General features: G+C 35.4%; 1 protein-coding gene across 4 annotated transcripts in view; it reads left to right on the forward strand.

Annotated features, from left to right (window-relative positions):
* LOC111517984 (uncharacterized) overlaps nt 1-13,547 on the forward strand; it is a 159,224-nt gene that overhangs the window by 103,785 nt on the left and 41,892 nt on the right. For all 4 annotated transcript variants that reach the window (XM_074184210.1, XM_074184211.1, XM_074184213.1 and 1 more), the window contains one exon: nt 9,468-9,659. In XM_074184210.1, coding sequence (XP_074040311.1) covers nt 9,468-9,659 — 192 coding nt within the window. The remainder of the gene's footprint in view (nt 1-9,467; nt 9,660-13,547) is intronic.

Here is a 13,547-nt window from a genome sequence, read left to right on the forward strand (position 1 = left end):
GTACACTCATATCATCAGACTGACATCCCTTCATCACAATACATCAGACTGTGATTCATGGTGTCGAAAGCTTTACTGTAATCGAGAGACGAAAAAGAGTGATTTTTTCATTATCAGCCGCTGAAAAATATCGTCGACTATTTTTAACAGGACACTAGTTGTACTGTGATTTTTCCGGAAACCAGATTGGTATTCAGGAAGAATATAATTATCAGAGACATAAGCTGCTTCTTCTACAATTTTTTAAATCTGAGAATATATGGAATATGAGGAAGTTATTTTGGATTATGTAGGCCATTGAAATATAAGTATAATATTATTGACCGTTGTTGAAAATGAATATTCGTCTATGTAAGTTATTTTATTATATAGCGTTGATTCAGTTTCCTTGCTCGATTCATTCATTCTAGAACGGGAGACGAGAGAAGACGTGACAAAGGTTCAGTATTTCATTCCATGGTTGTGATTAATTTGAAGTGGTTTATACAAAGTATTACAAAACCGAATTCAGCATCAACCCATATTGAACTATCGATTGCTGGACCATCTACATAACAATCCTACTCGTCTCCCGCTCCCTACCTTAAAGTTCGATGAGTTCATTGAAGAGATACCGCGAGAAAAAAGGCGAAAATACATATCATCTGAAATCCGGCAACGCCGCCGGACGCGACAATTGGACCGGTGCACTTTCGACCGCTCTCATATCGACGTCGGCTCTTGAGCCGGCGGTGCTGCGTCGCCGTCGGTCGGCATCGCCGCGTTTTCCGACGAGAAGAGAGCGGCGCTTGGTCGCCTAGCGACAGTATTGGCGTCGACAATCTGCGTTGCCGTGGTGACGCGTCGTTGTTGGCGAATTATTGTAAAAAGCGTCCGGTTTCGACCGGATCCGGGACGCTTTTGCTTCCTCGTCGTCGTCGTCGTTTTCTTGGAAGGGATCTTCAGAGGGTTGGGATTCTATATAGGTTTGATCGAAGATGTATGGGGGACGCAAATAGATGCTGACTGTGTTTGATGAGAAGCGTTGAATTCGAATTCAGGGTTAGTGTGAGCAAATCAGATAAGGTTTTTGTCAAGGTCGATGAAGGCTCAATTTCTGAAACTACTAAAAGTTTATTCTGCGACCAGAAAGCCGCACCACGTAACTTAAGCATCACTTCACGTGATTCGCAATATCTTTCTTTGGATATTTTACAAAAAATTCCATAAATGGAGTAGTTGAACGGAATATCAACAAAGCTATCGAAAAAGTTTGTTTTAATGTAATTTTCAGCGCATATGGAAAATTTCAGCTCCATAAGATAATTTTGATTTTTTCATGTTGCCACAATGTTGCAAACTGAGAGTCTTTATATTTATTTATATTTATATATATATATATATATATATATATATATATATATATATATATATATATATATATATATATATATTCGGGATACAAACAGAAAAAAATCCACTACAGTATCCACATAATTAAATTAATATTAAATTAGAGTAATATCTATACTATACATGTACACAGTGTCTAAAGTAAGGGATGAATTAAAATCAAATACAATAACAATAAAAACTGAATAATAGTTATTGACGAAATGTGTTAATTATAATTTATGAAAATAATCTTTCAATATTTTTTTGGCAGTAAGCAAATAAGTATTAAAAATATCGAAGTAGTTTGCGAGAGAATTACCCCATTTAACGCATCGACATAGAGGAGAGTTCTGCGAACAGTTTGTTCTCTTGAAAGGTAAATTAAATAATTCATGTGTTCTCATTGTTCTATTTGGAACATTTAAGTAAATGATTGATAATAACGATGGACAATTTATTTTGTTCGTTATTATTTTTTGTAAAAATAAAATATCTGATATGTTACGCCTATGTTCCAACGATACTAACTGGAGGTCTCGTCTAATTCGCAAAGTATCACTGTTTTCAGTAATTCGAATACCTTGTTTGTAAGCAACGAGTTTTAAAAATCGATTTTGAATACGTTCTAATCGATCGATGTATTTATTATACTGTGGACTCCAGATGGTTGATGCAAACATTAACTTACTCAATACAAAAGCATTATAGAGTTTTGTATTGATTTTGTTTGATTGAAGAATTTACATTTTCTCTTGACATATCCCAGAGCTCTACTGCTCTTATTTATTACATAATCTATATGTTTATCAAAAATAAGTTTGGCGTCAAAAATAACTCCTAAATCTCTAAATGTATTAACTCGTGACAGCAAGATATTATTTATGTGATATGAATATGTAAGAATATTTTGGTTGCGGGTGAATGATATACAACTACATATGGAAAAATTGAGATATAATTCGTTTTGTTTACAAAATTCAAATAAATTATTTATGTCACTCTGAATTCTCAAGCAATCTGACAATGATTTTTTATGAAGATAAATTTTCAGATCATCAGCATACATTAAGAATTTGGCATTTTTAAAACATTGTTTAATGTTATTAATATAGATAATAAAGAATAAGGGCCCTAGATGGGACCCTTGTGGCACTCCAGAAGGTGTTGGATAATGTTCAGATGAATAACCGTCTATAAAGATATATTGAGTTCTGTTTTTTAAATATGATTCGATCCATTTTAGCATCGCACCACTTACACCGACTTCAGCAAGTCTTCGAAGTAGTGTATTATGACTAATTTTGTCAAAGGCCTTGCTGAAATCTGTGTAAATAGTGTCAACTTGAATTTTATTATCCAAATATCATGTAAAAATTCAGAGTAACAAAATAGGTTCGATTCAAGAGATCGATTTTTTAAAAAAGCCATGTTGCTCAGGTATACTAATGTTTTTAATTAAATGAAATATATATTTATAAATTAAGCGTTCAAATAGTTTTGGTATTATTGATATTTTACTTATAGGACGATAATTTTCAATATTATCTTTCCTTCCGTTTTTAAAAATGGGTATTACTCTCGCAACTTTCAATGCAACGCAACGCAAGTCAATGCAATCTAAATGAAGAAGAAATGAATGAAATCAGTTTTGACAATTCTTTATTCCAGATATATTATCCGTCTCATAAAGGTCAATGTCTACAAAACCAAAATAGAGCTTTTGGAGTTTGATCACATTTGATGCAAAATTTGTTTGTTTTCAACCCTGTAACTGTCACCTTTCAACATTAAACTAATCTAAGTAGAACGATTATTCATTATTGAAATTGTTTAATTCGAGAATAACTTAGGTTATTACTTAAATCTTAAGTTTATTAATATAATAATGTGAGGGAAGGTTATTAATTAATGAAATATTTAATTGATTACTAGTTGTTGCCCGCGGCTTCGCCCATGTAGAATTTGGTAGTTGTAGTACTAATTAGTACTATGTTGCTGTATCGCTGCTGTTCCAATGTTTGACAGAATCAAAATCAACGAGCGTAGGCGTGCGCAGCGTAATCTCTCTCTAAAAAAAACTGTTTAAAAAAACAGTGCTTTCAAAAAATTGGTCTACAGCGCCATCTAGTGGTTAGTTACAGAAAAATTGATAGCCTAAAAACGTTCTCTATGAAAAATTGCTTATACATGTCAAGTTTCATCACGATCGGTTGAGCGATGTAGAAGTTTATCACTTAAAAATGTATCACTTCAAAATTGTAACATATATTTAGACATAATATTCTCCGTATCTAGACCTCGAAGACATACATTAACTTTAAATGTAGATACCGTTTACCATTTCAAGTTTAAGCATTTCTGATATAACAATAGTTCAATCAAGAATACACTGAATCCATACTTGATGAAAATTAATGATAACATAATAAAAACTCACAAAATAAATTCCATTCAAAACGCGTTAAATTGATGAAACCAGCATGTAGTGAAACGAAAATTGGTGCCAGTTTTAATGATGAAACAAGTTCAACTGACTATGTAGTCTACTATGTAGTAGTCTACTATGTGCCTGTGTCTTCGTCAAATGTGTAGGGTGAGAATTATAAAATTATTATCATGGATAACAGTGAAATCATTTGAAGAAACGATCAAACTATTATCGGTGGCGTAGATATAGAAATAGTATCCAATATGTGCCCAATTTTACTTACAAATTCACAAAGCTCTGAATGTCAACTTGTTGAATCTACATTGTATGATTTTTTTCTGGACTTAACTATTCCAATTCAATGTTTTGTGTCTTGGGAAATGAAATATTATTTTTTTTTACCTAACTTTACGCTGGTAAGCCTCGATACACTCGGCAGCATTATCAACCAGCGACCACTCCCCAGATCGTGGAGTAAGTGATCATTGGGTCTGAGAATCATGTGCCCTGAGCAAGAGCAGTGAGCCAAGAATGACAGCCTTCTGCATCTGTCCGGCTAAGATTTCTGCCTTAGTGTGGCAAGCCGGTATGATTTTAAGATTCGAGAGAAGAGAGGGCATCATTCCACCAAGGACTCCAATGATCAGAACAACTATCTTGACGAAGTGGTCTGGATAAAGTCTGCGGAGTTCGACGAGAGAACCTCGATATTTTGTCCGTTTTTCCTACTCTTTTCGGCGATATTCGTCTCGCCAGGAGCTGAAAACTCCACGACAAATATCGTCTTGCTCTGGTGGTCGAGAAGGACTACATCAGGATTATTAGCTTATATGAGCCTGAGGGTGGGGAACGAATAGTTTCAATAAATTCGGCACTTCTCGTTACCTACAACGGATTCAATATTCTCCGTAGCGTATGGCAACACCGGTGTCTCGTCAATACCGTAAGAGTGCCGTAGATGGTGATATAACACTCTTAGGGCCGCGTTATATCAATGGATATAGGCCTAGACCGCATACGCTGAACATGCTAATAGCAAGTGCATTCGGGGCTCGGGCGCCTCGCGGCAGGCCCTGCACCTTGTGTCAGGAACCTTGATACCTATCACGTGACTGCGGTAGACTAAGGTGTTGAAGACACCATCCTGGCATGCCATGATGAACCCCTCAGTTTCCGACTTCAGCCCACTCGACCTGAAGAAAGCGAAAGTCAGGCGCTTTGATAAGCCAAGGTCTTCAATGTTATTGAAGAAGACGCCATGCATTGGCTTATCCTTGTATTTCCACAGAAGTGAGGAGATCTCTGCGGCTTTTACATGAGCTTTTTGCTGAACAGGTTCCAACTCGGTGACAGAGTTGTGGTCACCTCATTCAGTGTCAAAAAATAAACCGAGGTCATCAGCTGTTCGGGCAGCTGCCCTAATGAGGAATGCACCAATTCCTGCTCTTTTATGGTCACGGACCATGCAGAGAAGGGGATCCAAACTTCTGATGACTTATAGGATATATCCCCCGAAGCCCCGATACATTTGGGGTTTCGGTATTTACGATACTGTATACAAAATATTTTGGACACAAGGAGAATGCTCATTGGACACAACTTCGTCCTAGGACTCTTTTGAATTGAAAAGGAAATATTTTGAGGAGATATCAGCGTCTAAAAAAAAGCTTTTGAATTTCTGTTTCTCCTTCTTCATACATAAATATGAAAAAAGTGAAATTTTATGTGTGAAATACATTTTGAACTTAATTTCTTTCTTGTTTACTTCGGGAGTTTGTCACATTTTTTTTATATGAATATTGGGAAGTAGAAAGCCAAAAGTTTTTTCCCAATTTATTCTTCTTGTTCTATCTTCACGATAAAATGCATCTCAGGACACTCGGTATAGTCCACTTGAGATTCTGTGTCTTCCTCACCCTTTGAATTCGATCCGGATGGGTTTCACATAAACTTTATTTACAATGTGTGAAATGTATGATTTTCTTCAAGACCGTTTTATTTAATGGTGGCCATCGAAGCCCGCTCCACTCGGGGCCATTTCGGATCCCATTAATTTCAGATTTGCGGAGATTCAAGGAACCGCAGCAGTAAATCGTTTGAATTCAGAGTTCATATGTTTCTCTATTCGACGTCTGCAGAAATGAAGGTGGTTTCAATGTATGTGGATTGCAAGAAACTGAATGGTGCAACATTTTAATGTATATTGAATTAGTCATACCAATATTCGGGTTGTTTTTTACTTAAAAAACTCGGTTCTAAATGTGTTTTTTTTTATTTCTCAATATCTTAGCTGAGAAATAAAACACAACAATCCTCTAGAGTCAACATTTGGAAAGATAGGGTTTAACGAGATCTCACTTCACAACGTACGATTTCAGCAAGGATTAGACGATACAAATTGCACTCCAAACGTCTCAGAGTAGGAAAATGTTACAATAATGATTAATGCAATGGGTATAACTAACCATATTGAACGTACATCAATATATAGTTAGTATATTAAAAAAAATAGTAGTGGAGTGTTTAATGGTCCGTCTTGCCTCCTACGTTATCCAACATTTTCATACTGTACTCCCATACCTAGATGCTAACAACGCTGACATATTTTCAGATTTATCGAAATTTCAACTAAAAAATAAAATAACCAATTCCACGGACGTCTTATATAAATAGCTGGTTCTGTAACAACTCATATCACAATCTTTCCAAAGCAAATTGAATTACATTCCGTACCAGATATATTTTATGACAATGACCTCAATTTCAAAATACTTTGCAACAATCTCATCAGCTGACGGAACTCCAGATGTTGAAATTTATAAAAATACATTCTATCTTCAACAGGCCGTATTAGAAGAAATGTAAAATAACTATTGAACCTCATTCACCAAGATGTGTTCGAAAATCCAGTTGTTTTCCAACAAGATCAGACATACTCAGGCTTGTGGATTGGTAGGTGCGGTCCTTTGTAATGTCCTGCTCGTTCCCGGATTTGACTCCTCTCGATTTCTTTTTTTGGGGATATATAAAATCGAAAGTTTATGTTATGCAATCCAAGACAATACGGAAACTTAGAGACCGAGTAACCGAAACTAATGCTAGACTTGCCCCAGGGACATTCCAAAATGTTCAAAATGAGCTCTAAAATAGACTGTTTTACTGTCAGGAGGTTCTAAGAAGATAATGTGAACGTCTGCTCAAATGATTTTTTCCAATTTAAGATAATGAGGGGAAAATAAAGGATATCATTTTATGCCCTTGAACTTATTTCTATTGTATCTGATATTGCACCTTGAATAAATTCAATTTGGCTGTGAAGCTTTGAATAGTCTTGTTGGAAGTTGCATGGGAAAATATATGGTTGGACATAGATCTTCTGTAAAACGTATGGATAATAAGAGGCCTAACTCAGAACCCTGTAGCACATGAGCTAACAAAACAACTCAGAGACTTGAACTGCTCATATTCAACAAACAATTCTCTGTCAAAATAGATATTGTCTGTAAAGTACTATTAGGGAATCCATGACACCCATGTCTTTCAATTTAGCACGAAGTATATAATGATCTATTCGATCAAAAGCTTTATGGAAATCTTGATAAGAAACATGGACTCGATCTTGAGAATCACGAAATGAACACGTATATTGATGTGAACATATTGGGTTGGTAACCCCTATGTTGCATACATTTCTTGCTGATGTAACCATGTTTTTTCACTTTCGTGGGTACATTTCGAACAACACAAGAAATTTCACAATATTTAACTCGCTCAATATTTTGGAAAGACAGCAGCTAGTTGGTTAGAGTGAGTGGCTCATACTACTCATTCAGTCGACCTCTATATGGAACGGTGGTTCTAGCCCGATGGTTGGGCTAGAACCACTTATGCGATCCTAACAGAATACTGCGTATCCTGTTAGGACAATGAAAAGTATGGATAATATGGAAGAGACGACACGGCGAAGCAATTGAGAGAACTAGAAAGACACATGAGGAATGCACAACAGTAGTTGAGAGAGTAAGATGCTGACATGACTTGACAACTACTTCACCAAGATGTTAATGAGAAACATGACGAGTGAGTTGCCTTCACAGACGAATGAACAAAATGTGTGAGAAGGGGTGAACACTTTAAATAATAAAATTAAATAGGAATTGAGCCCCCAGTTTCCTTCAGAGGTGGTATGCTAGTTGGATATCTCATCAATTTTCATTTATATATATATATATATATATATATATATATATATATATATATATATATATATATATATATATATATACATATATATATGAAAAACAAAATAAAAACACATGATGAAAAAGGAGAATGGTTCAGATACGTTGACGATGGACTGTACATATCACAAAACAATGGAATAAGAATAGAACAAATAAAAAAAGAAATTAACGAAATAAATCAAAAACTATGTTTCAGCATTGAGGAAGAACACAACTCAAAACTTAACTACTTGGACATAACCATAGGATATAACCACAACAAAACACAATTTCAAATGGCAATATACAGGAAACCTACACAAACAAGCTCCACCATACCCGCAAGTTCAAACCATCCACCATCACACAAAATGTCTGCCTATAACGCATTCATATATAGAATGTTAAGGATACCACAGCAATGAAGCCCGAAACAAAGAACTGAAAATCATATACCAAATAGCGACCGAAAACGGATACACCCAAAAGACAATAGATAAACTAGAAAACAGAATCAAACAAAAAATACAGAACAAGGATCAAGCCAACCCAACAGACAAAACAACACAACGATGGACAGCATTTACGTACGTAGGACACCAAACCAAAAAACTAACAAACATCTTCAAACCACTGAACATCAACATCACATACAAGCCGAACACGAAGATAACACAAAAAATAAACAACTATGAAAAAGAAGATGACAAAGACCAAAACGGGATATACAGTATACAAGGCTCGGACTGCAACAAATTCTATATGGGCCAAACCAAGAAAAAACTAATCCAAAGGTACAATGAGCACAAAAAGGCACTCATAAATCCAATAGTATATAAATCAAACCTCGCAACACACGCCATACAAAACAAACATAATTTCCCCCCACCAGAGAACATAAAACTCATAAAACAAATCAACAAGGGAAACCTCATGGAGATTTGGAAAAACTTGAACATCCATAAATTTAACAGTCATAAATCACTTATCGAGGAACAAGTACAAATCAAAACACAACAAGACCTCACATTCAATATATTAAACAGAACCATACACATTCCTAGAGAAGATCTACCACAAAGAAGAGTACCTGATGCAGTACAAATACAGGCAAATTTACCTAAAGTACCTGAAATACCTGAGTTGAGACGCTCTGACCGTATAAAGAGGCAGACGACAGGGTGACAAGTTCAGTTTGAGAAGTGCCTAGAAGATGACAGTACTACCAGTTGTCGAAAGCGCTCGCAGATAATTAATAGAAGATATATATAGAAGGCAGAACGGCGTAACAAAATTAGTTGACGAATAAATGAAATACTGAATTGGGGTCAGGTGTGGAATTTGTCCTGAAATTTTGTAACCCCGCGTACTGATTTTTGTGTAATATATTCTGAGATGATGAATCATTATTTGAAAGCATAATCCATCTATTCTTATTCCAGACACCCTTACCAGCCGGTATGAGTGGCTCCTCTGGTTTGGACGCGCCGTGTTTTCCTATGCCTAGTTCTTCCGGTACCGGAACCAATCAATTTATGCCAACGATGAACTCCGGCTATTCCACCAAACTACATCAAGATGCGCCTTTGCCACCGCCGACGACGGATCCTTCAGTGCACTCGAATTACATGCAGGTGAGACGCATTTTTTCTTTCGCATCCATTTCCTTAATGGTCAGTAATTATCTAAGTGGCTGTGCTCTCTGAATGCTTCCCAGTTGGAATGGATAAATGAGGATGTAACACTGTTTCTTCACTTTAACTGAATTATTATGAGTGTCTTAGAATTCCAATCAAAATAACGACTATTTTAACTTTTTATCTCTTCCCGATTTTTTTTTCTTTTTACGGGATATTTGAATAAAATCGATATATTTTCATAAAAAAAATCACAATTTATTGAATGCAATCCACCGCCTTGTACAGTTTCTACTATGCCAAGCCTTTCTCGTAAATTGAATAATTTTATAGAATCACTTGTTTTCTCAAATTAGCTCCTGAAAGATTTAAGAATATAAAAATACATAACAAAATTTGAATTCAAAATGAAAATCGAATTATTCCCAGAAAGTATGCCATGATAGGACGGCCTATAAACCTGACAAGTCAATTCAATAGTAGTCTATGGAAGCGGAAGCCTGAAAATTTCTATACCCTTTTTGTAAATTCTGCGTTTAATATTAACTTCTCGAAAACCATAAGCAGTATTTATATATTTTCAAAAATAATCAATGTTCTCTGCCGATGTTCGCAGAGTGAGCCTTCAGAATTATATTTCTTTATTGAAGAGAAGATAAACCCGAAGTTTCTACAACTTCTGTTGTTTTAATTGATCAAAGACTGTTACCTGTTCAAATAAAGTTTTCTGACAATTTTTTTAGTGTTTTTTTAGTTTTTTAAACTATATTTATTATCAATGTAAGTTCAAACCTTATATTTTTTATATAGTTCGAAATAACTTCACACATCATGCACAATTATATGAGGTACTCTGTTTGTTGACCGCCAAGCAATAAACCAAACACTATTTTTTAAAAGCTTTTATTTAACTTAACTTGTATGTATGTTAACAAATCTTGCAAGTTTGATTTGACCCACTTCCCGGTATCCGATTGACCTGAAATTTTGCATGCTGGTCCAGAACCGATGACAATGCATGTTAATAGTGAACGTGACGTGATGCTGCTGCCAGGATCGGCTCCGTACGAGAGATTTCCTCAGCGGTAAATAGCAGGGACACGAAATTTTGTATACGCATTCGTTTATGATAGGCAGTTGGTAGGCCCACCATGAAATAGATGCCACATCCAGGGTTGGCTTCAATATAAAAAAATACGATCAATACGAAAGTCCATCTATAACGGAGAGTCCTTCAACAGAAAAACTTAAGGGACGGGGAAAACTATTATTAGGATAAACTATATTCTATAGAAGTAGGTAGGTACCTACTCCTCCGGCATACCTTATGGAAGAATTAGCTTGTTATATTTCTTAGCCTATTCATTTCATTGATGCGTCATTATTACATAGCAGAGTCCCAACTAATTTCGAACAGTCTAATTCTTCTATCAGGAGGCCTTCTATTGATGTGACCCTACTTAAAGCCATGTACGCTTGGACGGCAGCGAACAACTTTGAACCCAAGTATACAACAGCGTGGTCAACCATACTACCCTGAATTTTGTGAACTGTACAAGCCCAGCATAAAACAATTGGCGACATTCTACGTTCAGCTGTACCATGGCTGAATTTAGCTGGAAATTGCACAGATTTCGGTTGAATAACGTGAATCCCATCTTTGCCGAAGTCGATACGGACTGATGGAATGTCCGTGTCATACATTTGTGCTCTCCGGAAACAGGGCCATATAATTTCTATTATATGATATCATTATATGCTGGCATCTCCAACTCATCCTCCAAGTTTTCCTGCTCAGCTTCTTCATTCAACACTTCAAAAGCATGTTGCCAATTGTTTTATGCTGGGCTTGTACATTTCACGAAATGCAGGGTAGTACGGTTGACCACGCTGTTGTATACTTGGGTTCAAAATTGTTCGCTGCCGGCCAAGCGTACATGTCTTTAAGTAGGGTCACATCAATAGAAGGCCTCCTGATAAAAGAGTTAAACTGTTCAAAATTAACTGGCACTTGGCCATGTAATAATTACGCCATCAATGAAATGAATAGACTAAAAAATATAAAAAGCTAATTCTTCTATAAGGTATGCCGGAGGAGTAGGTACCTACTTACTTCTATAGAATATAGTTTATCCTAATAATAGTTTTCCCCGTTCCTTAAGTTTTTCTGTTGAAGCACTTTCTTTTTTCTAGATGGACTTTCGTATTGATCGATAAAATATAAAATAAAATAATGATAAAAAACTTTTAAAAGAAGCTTTTATTTGAGTGCCCTAAAAAGATCAAAATAAAATTTTAAATCACATTAACCACGTTCATTTATGACTTTACAGAATTGAAATTATAATAAAAGCTTGTCGCGATTCAGTCAGATAGATGAAATTTAAATTAAGAAACATTCTGACAGATAATTTAATGTGATTTAAAATTTCATTTGAATTTCATCTGACTGAATATGCAGAGATTTCTTCTAGGCATCGCGACAATTTTATCATAATTTCAATTCTGTAAAGTCATAAATGAATGTGGTTGATGTGATTTAAAATTTTATTTAAATTTCATCTGACTGAATATATAGTGATTTCTTCTAGGCATCGCGACAATCTTTTATTATAATTTCAATTCTATAAAGTCATAAATTAATGTGGTTGATGTGATTTAAAATTTCATTTTGATCTTTTTAGGGCACTTAAATAAAAGCTTGTTTTAAAGTTTTCTATCATTATTTTATACGAAACTTTCTTCCTATTGGCGTAATCTCTATATTTTGATCCAGTGTATCAAATTGTTTGGATTGAAGTATCAATAATAACTAATAAGTAACGGCCTCAGCCACATTATAAATCAGATTTAAAAGGGTTTCTTGATTCAGAGAGATAATGGTTTGTACCGTCAGCTGAATAGGAAGAACTTCCATACAAAACGTTTCTCTGGTTCCACCGTCTATATTAACTCTGATGATGCCGGTCTCCACCGACATCTACCTATCAGTCATGTATGTTATATTTCCTTTCCGAAGAAGAGGTCATCTAATGGTTAATAAAAGTTATCAGCGACCCAAATAGCGAATGTGCATAACCGTTGTTATGTTATCCCTTTAAAATTGTTTCAGATTACTTTCATTTAGAGAAAATCTCAGGAAATCGACTCCACAATGACTTCATTGAACAATAGAAATATAGTTCGAGGTTCAATTGTAGCTATAGTTTGCTAGTACTTCTAACATATATCGCTAGCTGTGAAAACAATACTTTCCGTTGAAACGTTTATAGAATAGTCCCCTCAACTATGTTTCAAACTATTAGGGTTACATTTGATTTTAGGGTTTCTAATCAGATAGATGGCTCTCTTCTGCACATACCAGAAGTAAGTATTAATGAAGGCAAAGTTCCATACAGTTAATTATATTCCGAATAAGCTGTAGTTGAAGTTGAAGTATTTGTACAACTTTCAAAATAGTGTTTCAAGTTTCTGAGGAGTTGCTTTTGCTAACATAATTGGTGAATAACATATATCTGTCAACTTTGACAGCTATTAAATCAAATGACGCCGCCAGCGCATTTGGATGCCCTGATTTCATGTCCAGTTCTGACACGTTCACCTTTTCTGAGAAAACTGATGTCTGAGTGTCCTAAGCATTGAATTCTACTTGGCTATTATTATTCCAAGCCCGAACTTCCTGCAGAACTTCATTGAGATATATCTGAAAGGAAAGAAGAACCAAGTGTGCTGTAGTCAGTGAAGTAATATATGTTATGGAATTTTGGTCTCTTCCTATGGCTCTTTGGTGTAAGATAGAAACAGTATTGGAGACAATATGGATTCCAGGGAAACATCAAGGATGATTCTTGGAATATAAATGAAATTGAAACGTAAAAACGAAAC

The sequence above is a fragment of the Leptinotarsa decemlineata genome, unplaced genomic scaffold (assembly GCF_025532065.1).
Source record: "Leptinotarsa decemlineata unplaced genomic scaffold, Ldec_3_MD MMD2_tig00026354_RagTag_RagTag, whole genome shotgun sequence".
Taxonomy (NCBI): Eukaryota; Metazoa; Arthropoda; class Insecta; order Coleoptera; family Chrysomelidae; genus Leptinotarsa; species Leptinotarsa decemlineata.